Source organism: Perognathus longimembris, chromosome 1 (assembly GCF_023159225.1).
Source record: "Perognathus longimembris pacificus isolate PPM17 chromosome 1, ASM2315922v1, whole genome shotgun sequence".
In the NCBI taxonomy this organism is placed as follows: Eukaryota; Metazoa; Chordata; class Mammalia; order Rodentia; family Heteromyidae; genus Perognathus; species Perognathus longimembris.
The window spans coordinates 71724414-71746842 of record NC_063161.1 but is presented as its reverse complement, the minus strand read 5'-3'; the positions used below and the strand labels follow the sequence as shown (position 1 = coordinate 71746842).

Below are 22429 nucleotides of genomic sequence, written 5' to 3'. Positions count from 1 at the left end.
CTGGCTCTCCCCATATCACCCATCAGTCCTCCAAGCAGGTTAAACACAAGCCCAGGGAGGAGTCAGCCAGCCAGAGCCACACCCTCTGCTGACCCCTTGCCCACAGGTTAGCCCCAACCACAAGCTTTCCCCTGGACAAGGGCAGCTGGAGGCCCAGGGGCCCAGGAGACACGGCCTCCGGTGCAGTGTGTGTGTGTGGGGGGGGGGGGGTGACGAGCCAGGACACCTTTGCCCTCTCTACTGAGAGACAGGCAGCATGCTTTCATGAGATTCCCTAATGATTAGGTGAGGCCGGCTAGGAAGGTGGAGGCAGCAGCCAGGAGGATGTGTCTAGTCTGGGCCTTAATGGATCCGCAGCAATTACCGAGTGACTCTCAGTGTGTGACCCTTTGATCAGAGCCTGGCTCCCTGACAGGTGTCCCCCGCAGGCAACACACCAGCCTTTTAACAGGCAGATCCCATCACGTGACAGTCTGGGAGGGATTTTCAAAGAATCCAGACCAGCCTCCACGGAGGGCAATAAAATCCCATGTAGCTATTGTGCAGAGGCAAAAGTTTGACTTCTCAACGCTCAGCATTATCATTATCTCTCTTTAACAACTCTGCCTCTCACCCCACCCAGGTTCATGACGTGGCTGACAATTAGAGCTAGTCCAAACAGAATGGGAAAGGCAATTAAAGAAAGAAAGAAAAAGAAAACAAGAGCAGGGAGCCAGGCGAGGCACACAAGGTACACCAACCTTGGTTCTTGACTTCAGCAAATTCCTTGTTGTACTCTTCAAGTGTCTCCCGAAGTTTCTGGTTCTCGGTCTCGATGTCGTGCAGGCGCTGTACTTTGAGCTGTAGCTGTTGCCCCAGGTCCAGAGCTGGCACGGGATCTGCAGGGCAGGAGGGCACACGTCAACATGCCTGGGACACCAGCCCATGCCCAGACAGAGGCCCGGGGGAGCCTCTGGCACGCCCAGGAAGTCATTTCGAGAAGGCCGCCTGGGGCCTTGAACCCCAGGGACCCGGCTGCCCTTCCCAGCATCCTCCATGTGTGAACATGGGGGGTGGGAGAGAGCCCTGGACCCACTGGGATTCGCTATGAAGAGAACCTCGGCCAGCAAGGGACGGAGCCCTGCCCGGCCTGTCCTCCTTGGTCCTTTGGCGCTGCCCCCAGGCCCAGGGTCCAGTCATTCCAGGCTGAATACCAGAGAGGCTCAGGAGTACTGCGCATCTTCTCATCAACACTGGGGAAGAATCACATGACAGGAGGGGAGCTGCACTTAGGGGAGGCGGGGCCGGGGCCAAGGTTCCCTGGCTGAGCGTGGGAGCACATGAGGCAGCCTTGAGCCTGCCAGCTCCAAGTGACCATCATCCATGGCCTGGAAGGTCAGCTGATGGGGACAGGAAAGAGCCTCCAGGGTTTCTAAGCCCAGACTGCCATAGCCTGTTGCTGGAAGGTGCTGAGAAAAGTCAGGGGTAAGCGGCTGTGGACCCCAAGACTTTGAGCCCTACAAAAGCTTGTCTGGGCATCCAGAAGCTCCAGATGACACCAAGAGCAGAACACGAGAGAGGCCTCGAGCTATGGGAATAGGACACACCCCCACGTCCACACACCTGCAAGACTTCCGGTGGTTCTGGGATTTGAACTCGGGGCCCCATGCTCATCAGGCAGGCACTCTACCACTTAAGCCATACTCGCTGCTCTCCTTTTCCTCTCTTTACTTTGTTTTTAGATAGTGTCTTTGACTGCAGTCCTCCCACTCCTGCTTCCCAAGCAGCTGGGATTACAGGTGGCTCTGCCAGGCCTGGCCTTGTGACACTGGCTTTGAACCCACAGTTGGACATGGTATCTATAGCACAAGGCAGGCAGGCACCGAACGCTCCCCGGCCTTGGCTAGACCTTCCTCGCTCTGTCTTGCAGCCTGCCAGGCAGTCACAGTTCACCTGCGGGGCGGCGGCGCCAGCCTCCCTTGGGAGGTGCCTGCAGGTTCTGTCCACTGTTGGGGAACACACAGCACCGCATGCGGGGTGTCATGGTACAAGCACGCTCCTGCATTTCCCCATGCCAGAATCATTCATTGTTCAGACCACCCTTGGTTCCTGGAAGCGAGGGCTGGGGCTACGGCTCAGCAGGCACGTCTGCCCGGAGCCAAGAGTTGTCTGACATGGCGCTGTCTGCACAGAGTTTACAAGAGGCGGCCCCAGGCCCCCGGTGGCTCCACGCTGGAGCCACAGCCCCAGCATCTCCCCGGCACCCACCCAGTCCACAGCCCAACCGCTCCTCCTTCCCATGCCTGGCTTTGCAGGGCGATTTGAATCAGTACTCAAATATTTATGTTCAAGTTGATTTTAGAAGCTATTTTTGGGAAGATGGTTCTTCTAAAACGCGAGTGGTAATAACAAAAAGATGGAATTCTGAGAACAAGGTGCAGTGTTTGTCTCCTCCTCCTTTAAAATAAATTTTAGTATCTTTCCACAGGCACCAGTGGTTCCTGCTTGTCATTGGGCTAGTCAGAAGGCTGAGATCTGAGGATCCCAGTTCAAAGCCAGCCAAGGCAAAGATAAAGATGTCCATGAGACTATTATTTTCCACGAATCATCAAAAAGCTGTAAGTGGTGTTGTGGCTCAAGTGGTAGAGTGTCAGCCTTGAGCATAAAAGCTCAAGGAACAGCGCCCAGGCCCTGAGATCGAGCCCCAGACTGGCCCACACACAGTACCTTCTCAGGAAACTTTCTGACCTTTTCTCCCTTCATGGCCTCATTTCAGGCAAGAGGCTACAAAGAAATGAGCAAAAGGCTCATCAGGTCCTCTTATCCTCAGGTCTCTGCCTCCCTTGTACCCAGGATCACAGGCATGGCCACCGGTGCTGGGCCAGGACCCACGAGGCCTGCTTTGGGTGAAAACCATAGCTTCCCACCCTCAATTCCGTGTGGAAACAATGACTTGGGATGGTAACGCACACACGATCAAACTTCCAGAGTGCCGTTCTCTAAGTGAAAATTCTGGCAATCTCCTAATTATTCATCATGGCGTCTATATTTAATTTAACACGATTAAAGGTTCATGCCAAAGCAGCAAATCTGGTCACAGCATGAGAAGGAGCGGAGCATTCAAACATGCCTGTGAGCTCAGCCTGTGATTGCCCCTCGCGCGGCTGGGGGACTGAACGCCTAGTGCATTGAGTATTGTTTTGGGATATGTAAAAGGCCTTGCTAAAGCGTCTCCGAGGCTTAATTTTTTATTACGTGTATTAAAGGAACAGCTAATTACCACATGAAGATATAATGGCTCTAGCATGTTTGGGCCAGAGACCAAAACAATGAATTTCGGTGTGCCAGACCCAGCCTGCCTGCGGATCTGGGGGAAATCACAGCTTTTCTCTTGTCACATTAATGACTTCCAGCACGGGTTAGGCCCGATTCAGACAGTGTCAGGGTGGGGACTGCATGCAGAATCTCCCATCTCAGCAGCTCCATAAGGCAAGGGGAGGTATTACAGAACACAGCTAGGTGTCCAAGAGGCGCACCCAAAGCCCAGAACCCCCTCCCAGCCTCCTCCAGCCCAAGTGGTAAATATGCAATGTTTTATATTCACTTCATAGTTCAGTCTTGAGACATACTCTGAGGTGTGACACAAGACTCAAAGATGATAATTATAACCAACAACAAACAGCATCGCCCGCATTTCTTTAGCACCTCTGCTGAGGCCATGGGGCAAGATCTCATTAATGCCCGCCACCGCACCGAGGCGGGAGGGCACCGGGAATGCCAGGAGCCCACCATGCAAACAGGTATGCAAAACTCTAATTAAGAATGCGGCTTCCTGAAAGTCAGTTGGCTCAATGGCTCTGTCTGCTCAAGTGCTCATTTCCTAAGTGACACAATCTGCTCCAGGGAGCCTCTGGGGGGACCTGGGCCATACCACAGGAGTCAGCCTCCAAGGAGCGGGGAGCCAGAGCAGGGGCCCCAGTCTGGGCCAGCCTGGGTGATGAGGGCAGAACTCTACTAAAAACAGTAAGGAAAGCAAAATGAGCAGGGGTTATAGCTCAAGTGGAAGAGCACCTGCCAGGCAAGCAAGAGGCTCTGTGCTGCCAAAAAAGGGGGGCAAGGTTGGGCGTACAGGCCAGAACCATCACAAAAAACTAAAACAAGCCTTGGAATGACCATGCTGTCTGCCAATCATTAACCATCTATCTGAACAAACTTTAGAAACAACAAAATCCAGACGGCTAACATTTACAGCATTCTACATTTGAAGCAGGAAATGGGTGTGTGTCAGTCAATATAAATGCAAGTAAAAGCCAGGCACTGGTGGCTCACACCTATGATCCTAGCTGCTCAGGAGGCTGAGATCTGCAGGATCGTGGATGGCTAAAGGCCAACTCAGAACTCTGTCTCCAAAATGGCCAACAAAAAAGCAGGGCTGGAGGTATGACTCAAGTGGTAGAGTACCAGCTGTGAGCAAATAAGCTAAATGAGTGAGAGCTCAAGCCCCAGTATCAGCAAAGAAACAAAAACAAAAAACACTTAAGACAGCTTTAAAGCTTGCTCAATGATTTAAATAAAAGTCTGCACACTTGTAATAAGGGGAGAATTAAGCAAATGAAAAGTCAGATGGAATTCTACAGCTTAAAATACAATATCTAAAATGAAAAAAATAAAAGACTAAATTGGCCTAATGACAGAAGAGATATTGCAGATTTAAAGGTCAGTGAATTCAAAGACAGTCATAGAAACAGTCTGAACAGAAGCACAGGAAGATCAAAGCAAGAAGCGAAATCAAGTAATTTAAAATCAGAAACAGCCAACAAAAGAAGGTAAGTTTATAAAGGTGGGAGAGCAGGTCTCCTTGTCAAAATCAGTCCTGGCACAGAAAAATCAATATCGATGCCTCTCCCCCAAAAAAAACCTCACTAGCAATTTTGTATCCAACAGATAAAAAAAACACAAACAAAAACAAAAAACGGGTGGAATTCACTTCCGGGGCACAGGCCACACCCAGTGCTCAGGAAATCCATGGGCGGGGTGGAGATGCTGGAAACTGTGACACCAGGGGTAAAGAGCCACGGCTGCCTCAGCTTCAGGCCTAAGCGGCAGCAAGGTGCTGAAGGGTGAGAGGGGTGTGGCAATGAGGGGTGGCATCTGACGAAGAGCACCAACAACCTAGTGTGACAAGGCAGATGTGCCCACTTCGCACCCGGAGTAACCATGAAAGCCAAACACAGACAGGGGAGAAGATCAGATAAAATTTTTTAAAAAGTACTCAATACTGTAGATGGGTGCTCGTGCCTGAGGCTTGTAATCCCAGCGACTCAGGAGGCTGAGATCTGAGGATCACAGTTCAACCAACCTGGGGAGCAAAGCCCATGAGACTTATTTCCAATGAACAACTAAAAAACTGGAAGTGGAGCTGTGCCTACAAGTGGTAGAGCACTAGCCTTGAGCAAAAAAACTCAGGGACAGCACCCAGGCCCAGTGTTCAAGCCCCATGACCACCACCAACAAAAAAAGTATTCAATCAAAAGAAAGTAGGAAAGGGGGCTGGGGATATGGCCTAGTGGCAAGAGTGCTCGCCTCGTGTACATGAAGCCCTGGGTTCAATTCCCCAGCACCACATAAACAGAAAACGGCCAGAAGTGGCACTGTGGCTCAAGTGGTAGAGTGCTATAGCGCCTTGAGAAAATAGAAGCCAGGGACAGTGCTCAGGCCCTGAGTCCAAGACCCAGGACTGGCAAAAAAAACAAAAAACAAAAAACAAAAGAAAGTAGGAAAAATATGAGAAATGCCACAAAACATTTGAGACAAACAGAAACAGAGACAAGAGACTTTAGAGTTCAATGCTGACCTCACCAGAACATTATCCATGATTACACTACATGTAAACGCACTAACTTTGTAGTTAGGAGGCAGAAGCCAGGCACAGCAGTTACAGATTCAAAACTCCCTTTCTGGTAGTCACTAGCACAGTGAGATGTAAAATCATTAAGAAAGCAAGACACTGGGAGAGCCAGAGGAGGCCCCTGGGCCCATGTCCCAGAGCCTGTGCCTGTGCTCTGCCGGTGGGCCAAACACACAGAGCTAACATTAGCTTCAGGAAATCTCACAGAACCAAAGCCACACAAAGCACACTCTGTGACCACCATAGAAAATCTAGATGACAGAGCAAATCAAACCCATATTGAGTAAAAGTTATTAAATAACAACAGGAAACAATCCAATCAATCATGAGGGGAAAGGGGAGAACAAGTTCATTGTTCTTTTTTTTTTCTTTTTGCCAGTCCTGGGGCTTGAGCTCTGGGCCTGTGCACTGTCCCTGAGCTTCTGTTGCTCAAGGCTAGCACTCTACCACATGAGCCACAGCGCCACTTCTGGCTTTTTCTGTGTATGTGGTGCTGAGGAATAGAACCCAAGGCTTCATGCATGCTAGGCAAGCACTCTACCACTAAGCCACATTCCCAGCCTGCACAAGTTGTTTTTTTTAAACACTGAAATGGTATAACCTCTAGCCAGATTTGATGAAGGAAAATAAAATTGAGGAGAATCATAAAATAAAAAACTTCCCAAGATCAGAACATGGAGAGGGGAACATACCACAGATTCTACGTAAGTCTGAAATGGACAAACTTTGCTCACGGCTGGTGCTCTACTGCTTGAGCCGTGCATGCCTCCAGTCTGATTTTTTTTAAACTTTTTTTTTTTTTGGCCAGTCCTGGGCCTTGGACTCAGGGCCTGAGTACCACCCCTGGCTTCTTCCCGCTCAAGGCGAGCACTCTACCACCTGAGCCACAGCGCCCCTTCTGGCCGTTTTCCATATATGTGGTGCTGGGGAATCGAACCGAGAGTTTCATGTGTAGGAGGCAAGCACTCTTGCCACTAGGCCATATTCCTAGCCCCCAGTCTGATTTTTTGATGGTCACTTGGAGTCTCAAGACTTCTGCTGAGACTCTGTCTTACCCTCCACGAAGAAGCAGAAGACTGGAAGTGTGTGAAGCACTACCTAGTACCCTGATTATCAGGGAACCTAGGCTTCAAACCACAGGGAAAACACGCACAGTAGTGGGGATTCCTAGAGCTCGGCAGAGCGGGCCGATGGCCGGGACATGGAGTAACTGGACTGCTCCTGTTCCTTGCAGGGGACGACATCGCAAAAGGGCTTTGTGAACAGTGGCATTTCTTACCAGCCTCATGTGCAGCCGCTCTGGGACCCGGAAATCCCAGTCTCGGGTGTTCGTGGACAGCAGCTCAGGCCTGCGTCCACACAGCAACAGTCCACAGAGGCTTATGCCCATTAAATGTGGCTGGGAGGCTAACTGGCCTCTCCATACGGTGGGAGGGCGTCTGGACACCACATGGGGGATAGTGATGTCCTCCCACGACCCCATGAACACCCTTTGACTCGTGGGTGCCAGGTAAGGATCCGGCCGGCTAGAAAATTGGGAGGAAAGCAGCCATGACTGTGCTGAGCAGCTAAGCCGGGCTGGTCCACAGGCTCGGTGGTATCTCACTGGTCTGCGGCGTCTGTTGCCTGGCAACCCCGTTCATAGCATGTGGAACCAGCAAATCCTATCCACACTACAGAAAGGTCACCAGGGACTGCGAAAGGTGACCCCACTCTCCTGTCCTCACTTTGTCAAACACTACACAGGGTGGGTGTGACTCCTTAGTGACGCTGACTTAACACACGATGTGGGGGTGGAGGTGAGGGTCAGTGGGCTCATACATGCACTTGCCTGGCTTGTATGTATGATATTCAAGGCTTGGTCCCAGAACCTCCAAAAATATGTGCACGCATGGGTGTACGTGTGCATGTGTGTATGTGTACATATGCATGCATTTTCCCAAAGTGAACAAAAAAATTTCTGTGCTGCTAAATATTTGAATTCTTTATTAACCTTCCTCAGCATCCTTCATCTGCTGTAGAATGTCATGTGGAATTTATTTAGTCCATGACTATCATTACACAAGTACATCATATAGATGAAAAACACACACTGGTACTGGAAGCCCAAAGCTCCTTCCCCTGGGAGCCATCACTGGCGTGGACACAGTGCTCTAGACCAGCAGGGATTGGGGGAGGGAGGCGGCGGGCAGGGCTGAGCTGGACAGGGCAGTGGCTGTGCGGGCGGGCAGGGCTGGGTGACAAGGACTCACTGACAGAGGGCCCCTCGGTGAGAAGAGAGGGAGGAGCCTGACACCTGCGAGGGTGGCCGAGGTGACGCGTGGTGGCATCACTCATGGTCCTGGAGGCAGAGGTGGCACGTGTGTGTGTGTGTGTGTGTGCGTGCGTGTGTGCACTCGCATGTATGCACACTGGCCCTGGGCTTGTGGGAGTTATAGAAGTCATGGTGGAATGGTTGCACGTGGACACCGGGAGCCAAAAAGGGGGTCTGGCAGCAGAGGGGGTCTGCGAGTGGCTTCTGCAGAGACTCACGAGGGACTGGGTCTCCATGGGTGCCTGGGGAGGCAGGGACAGGACATGTGGTGGTTATGGGGTGTTTGCACACTCTTGTCAGCCCAGGCTCTTGGTCCCATGGGGACTCGGGCACCAGCGTCCAGCCTTGGGTCCCCTGTTGTCTCCTAGGATGCTGGCACATCCAGAGAAGCGCAAGAGGGGTGGCCAGGAGGCCCTGGCTGGGGAGGGGGGTGCACTGTTGCTCTGCTGCGGAGGCATGGAGCTGGTGGTGGGCGACCTGGTAGGGACCAGCCTGACTTTGCGCCGTGTGGGCCCAGAGGCCCCATACGAATAAACCCAAGGCCCATGTTGGCAGAGCTCACAGTGCCACCAGCCCGGCAATGAATGCGCCCCTTGTGCCGACGGTCCCGGCCATGACATCACGGCGCACTAGACTCTGCTTTTAGCCTGGGCACTCTAGGCTAATGTAATCATACGATTACATAATTAACCCAGCTGTCTCATTAAGAAAATCAACTGGAATTCAGGGCATAATTAGTCATACAGCAATTAGCATGGTGATGAGCGACTGATGAAGGGCTGCCTAGATACCCAGTGCCAGGACCACCCCAGCCACGGCGACGCGGGGACCACGCACGCCTGGGAGAATTCCCGGAGTCACCGAGTTCCTCTTCCAGCACCGTCGCCTGTGGCCTGGGACAGGGGCCCTGGGGAAGGCCAGAGATGGGCCGCAGGCGGAAGCCGGTGGCGGGGACGGAACCCATGTGCCTTCACAGTCACAGCCAGCCCCTCACCTGTGAGTGCACTGTGTGCCCCCATCAGACCTGGGCTGCTGGCTGATCTGGTCAGGGCAGGTGGAGAAACTACCTGGTTTCCAATTCCCTGGGAGGTCACGCAGGGCATCGCTGTCCCCGAAATCTCAGGATCCGCTCTAGGCCCAGAAGCCCCAGGGAGGCAGAGGCAGCTGGGCCTCTGTGTGCAACAACGCACTGGCCCTTGCTTTGGGGGGCGCAGCTCCAGACCCCTTTTCTGTCCTGCCCTGGTGCCTGGGCTGGTTCTTCACACTGCAGGCAGACGCTGTATGAGGGCACACTGGGCAAGTAAGCGGGCGCCCACGCGGGCCACTGCAGTCACACAGGGCTCCCTGGAGTCCCAGGGGCACAGGGTCTGGTGTGCCAACATCAGGCGACCTGGAACACACGGACTGGAGTACCCTGCCATCAGGCCGGAACGGCCACATCTCCACGGTTTTGGAGAATGGTTGTAACTGAACTGGGAGGTTCTGCACGGGCCGACAGGGAGAGGAAGAGCCAACTGACAGGGTTTTCTAATTTTAGCTTGTGGCATGTCCCTGTCAGAAAGTAACGGGCAGAGGACTGGTGGCCACTCGATTCTTGTGGCAGCCTTAAAAAGCACTTCTTCAAAGCATGAGGGCTCACTCTCCTCCTGTGCCCCCCAGTGCAAGGGGCTTCCTAAGCCTGAACCAGGCCCTGGACCCCAGCAAGGGGAGCTGGGCTCTGGCTCGCTCAGCTGGCCTCCTGGCGTGTGGCAGGGACGCCCACAGCGATGGGCCGAGGTCCTGAGGAAATCAGGTGACACAGTTGGTCGTGATGCCCTGGGTTCCAGCTCTGTGCTCCCCAAGGCAGTGACTATCTCACATTGTGGGTAACACGTTCCCTAGGACATCAGATGTAAAACCCTGGCTCCCAGCATGGCCTTCAAGTGTGAAAAGTTTGTGTCTAGAGAAAGGAAAGTGCGTCAGAGCCAGGAGTCAAACAGGATTCTCACACAGGAATCAAACAGCCACACGCAGCCAGAATTCTCCCCAAGAGCACAAGCTGTGTAGCAGCAACGCGAGGTGGGTGCTGCCAACTGTGTCTTTCTCTCCTGTCAAGAACTTCCTCCTTAAAAATGACTGCTACAGCCAGGTGCTGGGGGCTCAGGCCTGTCATCCTAGCTACTTAGGAGGCTGAGATCTGAAGATCGAGGTTCAAAGCCAGCCTGGTTAGGGAAGTCTAGGAGACTTTTTATCTTCATGCCTCCCAAAAGCTGAAAGTGGAGCTGTGGTTTAAGTGGCAGAGCACCAGCCTTAAGCAAAAAGCAAAGGGACAGCATCCAGGCCCTGAGTTCAAGTCCCAGTACCAGCACACACCGCTTCCCCCCCACCCAAAAAAAATAGCCCTACTGTTACTGAGATGTTTCTGGGACAGAGTTATATAGTCCCGTCTCACACACATCTGTTAAGTCTCCTACAAATGTTCAAGTGACTGGGCCTCTACCTGCAGTGCACTAATAAGGGCTATTCAGAAACTTAGATCTCAAGATGGTTACTGTGCTGGTTTACGCTGTCCCCTCCCTGCAGGGGAAATGAACACATCCCCATTGTCAAAACTCTGAGGACAAGAAGTGAGAGCGAATCACCCACGCAAGGTTAATGGCCGGCAGATTATGCATTCCACCCCAACTTTGTCGTGAACCCAGGAGAATGCCAGCTCCCAGGGGTCTGAAGTTGTTCTAGAGCAGTTGCAGCCTTCAGGGCTGGGGTGGGGGTGGTGTATATGTGTGTGTGTGTGTGTGTGTGTGTGTGTGTGTGTGTGTGTGTGTGTGCGCGCGCCCCCAGGAGAATGCCAGCTCCCAGGGGCCTGAAGTTGTTCTAGAGCAGTTGCAGCCTTCGGGGGTGGGGGGTGGGGTGGGGTGTGTGTGTGTGTGTGTGTGTGTGTGTGTGTGTGTGTGTGTGTGTGTGTGTTCTTCCAGAGTGTTCTTTGGGTGAACAGACCTGTGGGGAGTATGGGGTGTATCGGCACCCATGTGACTCAGTGAACTGTGCGCCTGGACCGTGTTGTGGGCCCTGCCTGTGTGAAGTGGACGTCATCTGCGTCCAGATGTAGAATGGTTTCCTAGTGAATCCATGCACACAGCTTCTCCCCCAGGCAGCCTGTGGGCAGGGCCAGCCACCGTCATCCTCAGTGAGGGACAGGGCAGAAGTAGACATGGAGCCGCAGCCTCCACATTTTCAGTGGCTTTCTTTTTAGCGTTTTAAACCAAACGAAGCCAGGGGAGCAAATATTCTTTTCCAGATGAGTGAAGAGCATGGAGTGAGCTTCACTTCCTCATTTCTTCCTCCCACATAGAGCTCAACTGCCCCAAGCCACGTATCTGGTTTCTCCCTGCCTGCCTGAGATCCCTTCTTAGTCCTTGGTCTAAACTGCAGTCAGGATGACCCTTTTGATCCACAGACCTGGTCCTGCCATGTCCCTGCTTACAACCCAAGACGTGGTCCAGCATGGTGAAGTACACCTGTAATCCTTGCCAGGTGGGAGGTAGAGACAGGAGGACCATGGAAGGCTAGCCCAGGGAAAGTGTGAGGAGACAGGGTCTGTTCTTAGCACACAGCATTGGGAGAAGGGGTTCCCCAGGCACTCCCAGTGATAAGGTGCAGGGGACATAAGGTTTGGGCGAAGAGCAGGGTCGGGCTAGTACAGGGCTTTGCTGACAGAAGATCTGGAAATGCTCTCCAAATTGGCAGAGGAATGGAGACTATACTGCAGGCTAATGCTGAGGATGGTGTAAGGCATTGTTTGCTCTCTTCACTACCATGTACTTGAGCTGGTCAGGTCTTTTGCACGGAGTTCTGGAAGGATGCTCCTGGGATCTGGGTGGGTGAGGAGCAGGAGGGCCGGGTGGGATGGGGTGGGGTGGGGTGGAGGGCAGGGAGAGCCTGCACCACGATGTCAGCCCCATAGCTGTTAGACCAAGCATGTATGGTTGTTCCCAAATGGATCTGCCTGGAGCAGGCAGCCGGAGTGACAAAGCCTGGATGCCATGTGCCACAGAACGGCACATGTGAATCGGCAGCCACGTGAATATCTAGATGACCCCAAACCAGAACAGGAGCTCAGAGAGCTACCACCACGTCCAAGCCCCTGAAAGACTTGCTCTGCTTGCTCTCACTGTGAGCGATGAACACCTGAGGTCAGAATGCAGACTGCCTGTTGAAGACGTGGCTCCATCTGCTCATTTATGTGGCCACGTGGCAAATCTTGACATAGAAGGCACTGGGTGACCTGGGGGAAACCATGAGGGGCAGGGCCGAGCCATCTCAGTCTCTGCTGAGCCGGAGGAGACACAGCTGGGCCATGTTCTGCCACGTGGGGCCCTGGACTCCATGCATGCCACACCAGTGCACTCGTGCGAAGACGGCTGGGATGTCACTGGGCAAGCCACGCTTGTGGGACCACAGTCACCTGAGTTGTCACAGAGGGAGAGTAGGCGAGGTGGCATCCACCTGTAATCCCAGCATGTGAGGCAGGCGGAGGGACCGGGGAGACAGAAGCCAGCCCCAGCCCATGCCAGGCGGGACAAGAGAGCAGCAGAGCTGTGGGAGCCAGATGGTGCATGATTTCCAGAGCATTCTAGGGTGAGTGGGCAGCGTGCCCTCTGCCCCGGTGCGGGCCGCTGGTGCTCTGGCAAGCCGATGGCTAACGTAAGGGTGCAGGAGGAAGACAGACTGATAGAGGCAGGGAGTCCGCAGGGGGAGCCCAGGAGGCAACCTGGACACCCAGGCTGGCCTCATGAGCAAGGGCCCATCAGAGACCAAGTGTCCAGTGACCAGGGTGACCCTAGGGGCTAAGCTCCTCACCACATCACCCCTGGTGTGCGCCAGGTGTCGGGCACAGGGCAGGGTTCTGCTCTTGAGGACCAGTCTACCCAGGGGGACCAACAGCTAAGAGGAAAGAAAACAAAACTGGGCATGGTGGCACACACCTTTAATCCCAGTTACTCGGGTAGAGGAGGAAGGTTGGGGGGGGGTGGGGAATCTCGATTTTGAAGCCAGCCTGGGCAAGATCCTATCTCAAAGACAAAATATAAACACAAGGGCAGGGAATGTGGTTCCCGGCCCGGAGTTCAATCCCTAGTACAACCACCAACCAACCAGGTGCTCAGAAAGGAGAGGTGGACAGGCGTGGCCCCTCCCAGCCTTCGTGTCTTCCTGAGTTCTGCTCCTCGCCAGGCTCCTGAGCGGAGTCGGGGCGGGCACAGAGCTGTGGTACCAGCAGCTTCCTTGGGCTGTGAGATCGTGTGAGTGGTCATTCAACCAGAGCCCAGCGTACCCACAAGCACTCCTGGAGCCCGAGGCCTGCAGACAGGAACACCGCTGGCCCTGCCCAGCCCTGCCAGGGGTGGTCGGTAAATGCACAGCTATTGACCAGGACCTTCCTGTAAGCCTGGCCACAGGATTATCTCATCTGGACCGCAGCCAGACTCCCAAACACAGGTAGAGTGCTCTGGCCACAGCCCGCGGCCGGCGCAGCGGCGCGCACCTGCCAGGCAGAAGCACCTGTAGGAGACTCAGGGTAGGTGGCGAGGGCTGCGGCATACTTTCATCGGCTTCATTATTACAGGAAATGTCAGGGCTTGGCCACTCCTGCCATCTTAGTTAAACAGTGATTTTGGATAGCCCAGCCCTAAATGATAATGATGAAGATAAAAATGCTTTTGGCCTCATATGAGAAAGGATGAAAATTCTATGAAACAATGTGCATGCACATCAAGTCCTGCTTGGACAGGAGTGATGTGGATGGCACAAAAAGGTCTCTTTGGTTTCTGTGGGAATTAAGACAGAAAAAAGCTTGGAGAAGCTGAGCACTGGGGGCTCACGCCTGCAATCCTCCCAGCCACTCAGGAGGCTGGGATCTGAGGACTGAGGTTCCAAGGCCAGCCAGGGCAGGAAAGGCCATGAGACTCTTAACTCCAATTAACCAATTAAAACTGGGAGTGGAGCTGTGTCTCAACTGGTAGAGCACTAGCCTTGAGGGGGAAAAAAAAAAAAAGCTCAGGGACAGTGCCCAGGGCCTGAGCTCAAGTCCCATGACCAACAAACAAACAGAGAAGAAAAGAATTAGAGGAAAGTTAACTAACAACCTGTTTGGTGGTTCACCAGCTGGGAAGCTCTGCCAGGTGAGAGCCTGGGACAAGCCTGATCTTTTAAGAAGAGAGTGTGGCTTTCTCAGTTAGACAAGAGCAGGGAGCAGCCCCCGGGGTCTCTGGCAAAGACAGAGCAAGCCAGCTTCTCCCTTTCAAGTAGGCCGCCCGCCCAGCAGATGCAGCTTTGCGACGGCAGATCTCCACTGTGGAGTCCACTCTGGAATGACGGCAGGAGATGGCGGCCGCTTCACAGAGTGGAACGCTCTGGAGAGAAGCCACAGAACTGGTTCATGAAAGAACAAATGCTCTGGAAAATGAAAACACTCTGGGGCTCAAAGCCCAGGCTATGATTGTCCCGTCAGTGTGGACGTGCCACAGTTCAGAGAGAAAGCTCCCAACGACGACTTTACAAATAAGAAAAGGTAAACGCCACCTTCTGAGCTGCCGCCAGCCGAGGCGTCAATGCGCCCTGAGCCCCAAAGCACCTCTTTACTCTAAAGGAGCCACCTTGGTTTCCAGGAAACCCCTGGCACATACAAACACCTACAGCAAACCATAAGACCAAAATTTAGTACCAAGGGCTGGATTAGCACCTCAGGAGACAAAAAAGAGCAAGGAAACCTTCCACTTCACAGATGAGAAAACAGATCCAGAGAGGGGAGGAATGTGATCATGAGCCCTTTCCGAGCCCTGGGCAGGAGTCTCTGGGTCGCTAATAAGGGCAAACATCCAACTCTGATAGGAGAGGAAGGAAGACAGTTTCCTATCAGTGTTTCCCTTCAGCGAATGACTGGCCGAGGCACTGCGGGTGCCCCATCGGTGCTTGAGCCTGCAGGTGGCCCCAGGGGCTGGGGGACAGGGGAGACTGCTCCCTGCTGTGTGCGGGGCTGTGCACGGTGGCTGCAGAGGTGTCAAGCAAAGATGCTGTGGTTCCTTTAACAGATGTACCCACTCTCTGCACTTGCGCACCCGGGCTAGGTGCTGCGAGGCCACCCTGCCTCCCTGACCCAGGGGAGGCTGCCTGGACAGTGCATGGAAACCAGAGGGGACACGGTGCCCAGCAGCGGGCTGGCTGAGCCCCAGCTTACCTGGAACATCAATCAGTCTCTTGTAGACGTTTAGGAAGGCTGCCTCTGCCTCTTTGCTTCTTTTACTTAGTGCATCAATCTGCAAGAAAGAAAAGAAAAACCAGGCGCTCAACATTTGTCAAGGGGTACTTTAAAAGTCACTGGGTAGCTAGTGAATCCTACAGCAAAGCAAGCCCAGGTCTTCACGTGGACATCTCCCACCCATCTGCAGGCCCAGGAATTGGAGATAGTGGGCAGGGCCACCCCACAAGCTCAGCATCTGTGGGGAAGGCTGCATGCCAGCCAGGCACTGCACCTCAGCCTTGATTGCTGGCCAGCCAGTGCCCTGGGCACAGGAGAAAGGGGCAACAGGAGGCTGGGCCAGGAGCACAGCCCTTGCCAGCAGTAGGCTGGGGGGGAGGGGGGCGAGTGAGAGCCAAAGTTCACTCCCAGAGCAAAGCGATTCAATCTGAGGGTTCCAAGATCCTCTTCAGAACTTCCGGGAGCAGCCAGGCAACAGTGGCTCACATCTGTAACCTTTGCTACTCAGGAGGAGGCTGAGACCTGAGGATCATGGCTCAAAAGTCATGCCTGACAAAAAAAAGTTGACGATCGGCAAGAGGGAAAACACTTTTGGTCTCATAAGAGAAAAAGGCAAGATAATAGACTCACATCACCAATTAACCACCAAAAAAACCAGAACTGGACATGTGGCTTAAATGGGAGATCCTCAACCTTGGTGAAAAAGTCAATCTGCAAGGTCCTGAGTTCAAGCACAAAGAAGTACCTCAGTACTAGCACAAAGAAGAAAGATGAAGAAAGAAAGAAAGGAAGAAAGAAAGGAAGGAAGAAAGAAAGAAAGAAAGAAGGAAAGAAGGAAGGAAAGAAAGAGGAAGAGGAGGAGGAGGAAGAGCAATTACTAGTAAGAAGAGGAAGAATTATTTCCTGGAAGCCAAGGAGCACACTGGGGGCAGGCAGGACACATGCGTAGGCATGGTTAGGCATCTCCATGTCCATTAAGCACTCAGGACCGAGGAAGCATGGATGCACACATTGGAGCTATGGAAGCGAGGCCACACTGGTGACTGGGCTATGGACGCAGAATGAGGTAGGAGACCACCACTCCACTGGGGGGGGGGGGACATCCAGGACAGTGACCAGGAGCTGAGCGGGGAAAGCCGGATCCCTCGGTGTACCACCGACTCCTCAGAGAAAGGCGTGGCCCTGCCTCAACATGGGATGCTCGTCCCAGGAGTTTCCAATAGCTGGCAGCCTCGCGACTCTATCCAGAGCTCACACCAAGGCTCCTCGAGTCCACACCGGCTCAGGCAAGGACCTGGAATCACATACGCCTCCTGCCGCACACAGCGTGCGGCTGGCCAGTTCCAACGTCATTAAAGAAGCAAAGGATGTGGCTTAATCACAGGGCCTCTCCCTGAGCCAGGCCCAAGAACCGCTACTCAATTAGGGAGGAGAGCTGTGGAGGAACGGGTGACAGGGGCTATCTTTATTTTTTAAAATACAATTCCCCTCTCTGATTATGAAGCAATTTCTGCTCATTATATAATAGAAAAATACAAAAAAATTAGAGAAGAAAATTAAAATCATACATCTGCTGTTCAATGGCTCCAGTCACATTATCAGGCCTCCGGGCCTCTTCACTTCTTTTTCTAATTAAAAATATATATAGTTGGAGGGCTGGGAATGTGGCTTAGTGATAGAGTGCTTGCCTAGCATGCATGAAGCCCTGGGTTTGATTCCTTAGGAACACATAAACAGAAAAAGTCAGAGTGGCGCTGTGGCTCAAGTCAGTAGAGTGCTAGCCTTGAGCAAAAAGAAGCTCAGAAACTGTGCCCAGGCCCTGAGTTCAAGCCCAAGGACTGGCAAAAACAAAACAAAACAACAACAAAAATTATATATATAGTTGGAAAGCCAGGTGTGGTAGCATGCACTTATAACCCTAGCCCTTGAGAGGCTGAGGCCGGAAGATGGGGAGTTCCAGGCCAGCCCGGGCTACAGAGTGAGATCCTGTGTCACAAGCAGGCCCTCCCAACCCCCATACACACAGCTGAATGAAATGGAGGTGTATGGGAAGGGTGGGGGTGGGGCGCAGACTCAAGGCCCGTGCGGCTGGGTAGGAAATGTGGGTATGGCGGTTGGAGGGTGCCAGCTAAGGGGGGGGGCGGTGAGGAGTTCCTTTTGGGGTGATGAAAATGTCCTACAGTTTGTGGTGAGACTTGCACAACTTTGTTAAGTATACAAAATGCCAATGAACTGCAGACTATACATGGCTGAAGTCTATCTCGTTGAATCCCTGTAGGACGTGCATTTGAAACCAAATTGCACATAAAAGTTTGAATTGAGCTTTCTTCTACTAACACATCCCCTATCTTTTTTTATTTTGTAGAAGCGATTGTAAAACCTGAGAAATGTCTTCCTGGTGCGGGTGTTAGATGTGGGGTGTGTGTGTGTGTGTGCTGGGTGTGTGCAGTGAGCCCCATGCTCCAGGCCACGTTGTACCTTGAAGTCCACACAGAGGCTCTTCCACCTAGCTCACAGGCGGTCAGGGACTTGGATTGAGAGCCTCATGGTGGCTCCCACCAGTGGCCAAGGATGGAGCCTGAGGGCCCGGCCCGGACCCCTTGCCCCTGTCTGGGCTTGGGGCTCTGGGGTGTGTGTGTGTGTGGACAGCCCAGAGGGGGCTCATGGCGGGCTGGCCTTCCTCCCCAAACACAGTGTTGGAGTCATACGAGGTGACCACGAGGGTGACACGATGCCTAGAACCAGTCGCTGTGGGTGACCAGGAGAGGGGAAGATCGTTCCTGTGGGTCCTGTACAACATGTCTTTAGCACCCTAATGGGAAGTCTGGATGGAGATGCCGGGGACGAGACGCTGGGGACCCACCTGTCCATGAGGCAGACGTGTGGCGTGGGCCAGGGGCTTTCTCGGTCCACAGAGGGAGCCAACTGTGCCCACTCCTGGCTGCTGGCACTCCAGGACTGGGGACAGTCCGTTCTGGTGATTCAGTGGCCCAGCTGGTGGCACCTCATGATAGCAGCCCCAGGAGAGGGATCCAGGGACAACGTGCCTATGTCTTTCCTCCTTGCCCTTTCACAAGTTCAAGTCTTACCCCACCAGGCCCAGGCAGCCAGTGAGCAGAGGAGGCTCACAGTAAGGGCATGGCGAGCTTTCTCACACGAGCAGGCGTTTTGCTTTCTATATGGCTGAGTTTCTGCCCTATGAGGTCCTCTTGCATTCTGGGATAGTCAAACTGTTCTAGAAGGATCAGAGGATCCCAGGGCCTGACCCTCGACCCGGGCCCCAGGACAAGACTCGGCATTTGTGGGGCCTCTCTCCACACTCGGGAAGTCCTATGAGCCAGCCCCGCCACTCTCCAGACATCCCGGAGCCCCCAGCCAGGGTGGCGTGAGGCAGTGCCCCCCACCCAGCTCCCCAGGGTGACAGTCCTGCCCGCCAGGCTTCCTGCCAAGCTCTGCATGGCCACAACCAGGAAGCCACCTCAGGACGGTCCCCTATTGCTGGCCTTGCCCCATGCCAGCCGTGGCCTGGCATGGCAACTCCTCACAAGAGTTGCAGGGGGGCCCCAAAGGCAGAGTCCCAGGCTAGACGTGGCAGCTCTTTCACGCACCCATGTGGGCCTAAGGTAGAGATGCCACGTTCTGTCCTCACCCCACAGGGCCAGCAGGAGACACAGCTAGGACAGAGATGCTGTGGGGGTGACCCTGGCTGTGGGGAGCCTGTCCTGCGGGGGACCAGCCTCCTGTTCAGGTTCACCACCCACTGTGGCCACACCCGGTCACTCCCTGTTCCCAGCATACGCCAGTAATTTCCACTCAGCCTGGAAGGCGCCTTCTGGAATGTTCCCCTGATCCTCAGCTCAGCTGTGGCCACTCCCCGCTCCACAGGGGCTCATCCCCTGTGCCAGGGCCATGGAGCCAGGCCCTGCCCAGGAGACCCAGATTCCTTGAAAGCCTAAAGCGTGCTCCCATCTCCGCGGCCACACCCTGAGACCTGCGCACCAGGCGTCTCCCCCCAAGTCCCACTGTGTGGGTGCACTCCTCTCTCCCCCATACTGCTGCCTGAGAGGAGGAGCAAACAGCCCAGGAGTCTCACTTCAAATCTATGAAATGCCAAGTATGCAATGGCTCTATCGTAACCCCTGCTTTTGAGTTGGGACGTGAGCACCCCGGCCGGCCATAGCTGCTGGCTGTGTCCCGGCCACCCTCACCTCCCACACCGGACGCTCCACGCCGTTGCCAGCCTCCCTCAACAAGGTCCCCGGCGGCCTCTCCTGCCACCTGGGGCAGGAAAGTCCACGGGACTTGGGTCCATGGTTAGCCATCAGCAGGGGCCATGTTCTTTTTGCAATGAGAGTTAAGGCACGGAAGGAGCCATGAACTATGCGTGCAGCGCCCTGCAGTGTGGATAGTGGTGTTGCCGGCCGGGCCCACATGTTCGGCACACCTGAGTAACGGGCCGAGACTTCTGGTAGAAGTTGCTGGAAACATTCCTTCACAGCCCCCTGGAGCCCCATGCGATTGGTCCCCCAGCTTTCATGGAGGACGCTGACCCCTGAGCCCTTTCAGAGCTCTGTACACTGCCGTGTGAACAGGATGAGGCCTTGCTGAATGCTGGACAGGACCCTGGGAACCCAACTGGGGGTGACAGCCATGACACAAGAGCGGAGGGCAGCCATGGCATGAGCCACAGAGATGAGATACGGTGCAGGCCATGGCAAACAGCAGAACAAGGGAGACAAGGAAACAAGCCAGGTGCCGGTGGCTCACACTTGTGATCTTAGTTTCTCAGGAGTCTGAGATCTGAGGATCACAGTTCAAAGCCAGCCCGGGTAGTCAAGTCCACAAGAGTCTTCTCTCCAATGAAGCAACAAAACCTCGGAAGTGGAGCTGTGGTTCAAAGTGATAGGGCTCCAGCCTTGAGGAGAAAAGCTAAGGGAGAGCACAAGGCCCTGAGTTCAAGGCCCAGTTCTGGTACAGTAAAGAAAAGAAGAGAAAAACTGGCCCTAATCACCACTGTCCTGCTGGGTAGCTTCCTGCTATCCTCTCTCTATCTTATCTCTCATCCATCCCCCAATCCCCCCAGGTGACTTGACCCAGGCGGATCCCAGAATAAACAGTAGGAACCGGGTGCGCAGGGCTGGGGAGCTGGGCAGTGCTGCCAGCCTGCCTCACTGGTTCCATCATTCCCTTACTCCAGCCGTTAAAGGCCATCACAGGAGTGGCACAGCTTTTACACCCAAGGGCAAAGGGTGGGGCACTGGCCCCTTCATCTCTCCCAACACCTTCTACCTGCAGATAAAGCAGAGCAGGCCCGGCAAGGCCCCCAAGGGAGGAATGCCGCCTGAGGTGTTCCAACTACCTGTGTGGATGGAGGCTGTCCACAGAGGACAAGGCTAAGGTGAGGGTGTGGAACCCGCTGGGCTCTGCAGGGCTGCGCCACATGCTATCAATATGCAACCACCACTTGTCTTTCTCTACACTGGCAGCCCACCATCTGAAAGTGAAATGAAGACAAACAACCCTAGTTACAATCACACTGAAATAATAAAAGAAGAATACAACACTCAGGAGTAAATGCAGCAAAAGAAAGCTAAAACTTGTTCTTAAAGAACCTGAAAACATTGTTTGAAAGAAAGGAAATGAAACGCAAGTCTTTCCTGAGCTGAAGTCTTCATGTTGCGGCAGTGGTAGCCACCGAGTTGATTTCTGATTCAGTGCGATGCCCATTAAAAGCCCAGCTGCTTTCATTGTGGAAATTGGCAGATGGCTCCTGAGATTCATATGGAAATGAAAGGGGTACCAAACAGACAAAAACAATCTTGAATAAGAAAAATAAAGCTGGAGGACTCACATTGCCCAACTGCAAAACTTACTCCAAGCTATGCAAGCTGAGACTGTGGTGCAGGCATGAGGATGAACGTGCGAGGCCATGGAGGAAAAATGCGAGCTCAGGAAGATTACAGGCTGTTTGGGTGTGTTGGACGTGCAGTGACCCATGGGTGTCATTAGGTTGAGCATGGGGGACCAAGGATGTGAGGACTGGCTCAGAAGATGGAGAAGAGGAGGCTCAGAGCCAGGGGCAGCGGGTGTCCTCTGTGCCCCTTCACACTCAGTCCTGCTTGGGGCTGGGCGGCCCCAGCACAGGGTGGCAGAAGGGTGTGAGGTCCGGGGACTGGCTGGCAGAGATTGGAGAGGGTGGTGGGGTGCTGCCACCCACCGCCTCCTTGGGCTCCCTTGTTAGGCCCCCGCACTAACATGGCCCACCTCCCAGCCATCTGGCCCCTCCTGTCAGCTTCATTTAAGAAATGACTGCACTAAGTTGATACAATGTTAGTGAAACCAAATTAACATCCAGTTTTCCAAGGGAAGAGATCTGCAGAAAATACCTTAATAATTTAAATTCTACAGTATACAGTAAATACTGTATGATTACTGGATAAGCTGGGTGACTTTAGTCAGGTTTTTTTTTACATGTGCATTTATTTTTTATTTATATATATTTTATTATCAAACTGAATTACAGGGAGGTTACAGTTTCATACATTAGGCATTGGATACATTTCTTGTACTGTTTGTTACCTCTGTCCCTCAAGGGCTGGCACTCTTTAGTACTTAAGCCATAGTTCTACTTCTGGCTTTTTTGGTAGTTTATTGGAGATAAGGGTCTTACAGACTTTCTTGCCCAGGCTGGCTTTGAACCATTAATCCTCAGATCTCAGCTTCCTGAGTAGCTGGGATTACAGGCGTGAGCCACTGGCCCATCCCACTCCCTGCGTTTTGCTAGTTAATTGGTGATAGGAATCTCTTAGACTTTCCTCCCTAGACTGGCTTCAAAGCTCCATCTCAGCCTCCTGACAATAACTGGAGTTCAGTGAACATTGCCTCAGTCTTCCCCTGCATCCAAAGACCCCCATTGACATTGTACCAGATGTGGGATGGGGTTAGAGTGGTATTTCCAATGTTATATCTTAAATATAATCTTTAAGCAAATTTC

General features: G+C 53.4%; 1 protein-coding gene across 12 annotated transcripts in view; it reads right to left on the bottom strand.

Annotated features, from left to right (window-relative positions):
• Cux1 (cut like homeobox 1) overlaps positions 1 to 22429 on the bottom strand; it is a 248132-nt gene that overhangs the window by 93626 nt on the left and 132077 nt on the right. For all 12 annotated transcript variants that reach the window (XM_048368674.1, XM_048368665.1, XM_048368693.1 and 9 more), the window contains exons 4-5: positions 15415 to 15493; positions 741 to 878 (exon numbers count right to left, since the gene is read on the bottom strand). In XM_048368674.1, coding sequence (XP_048224631.1) covers positions 741 to 878; positions 15415 to 15493 — 217 coding nt within the window. The remainder of the gene's footprint in view (positions 1 to 740; positions 879 to 15414; positions 15494 to 22429) is intronic.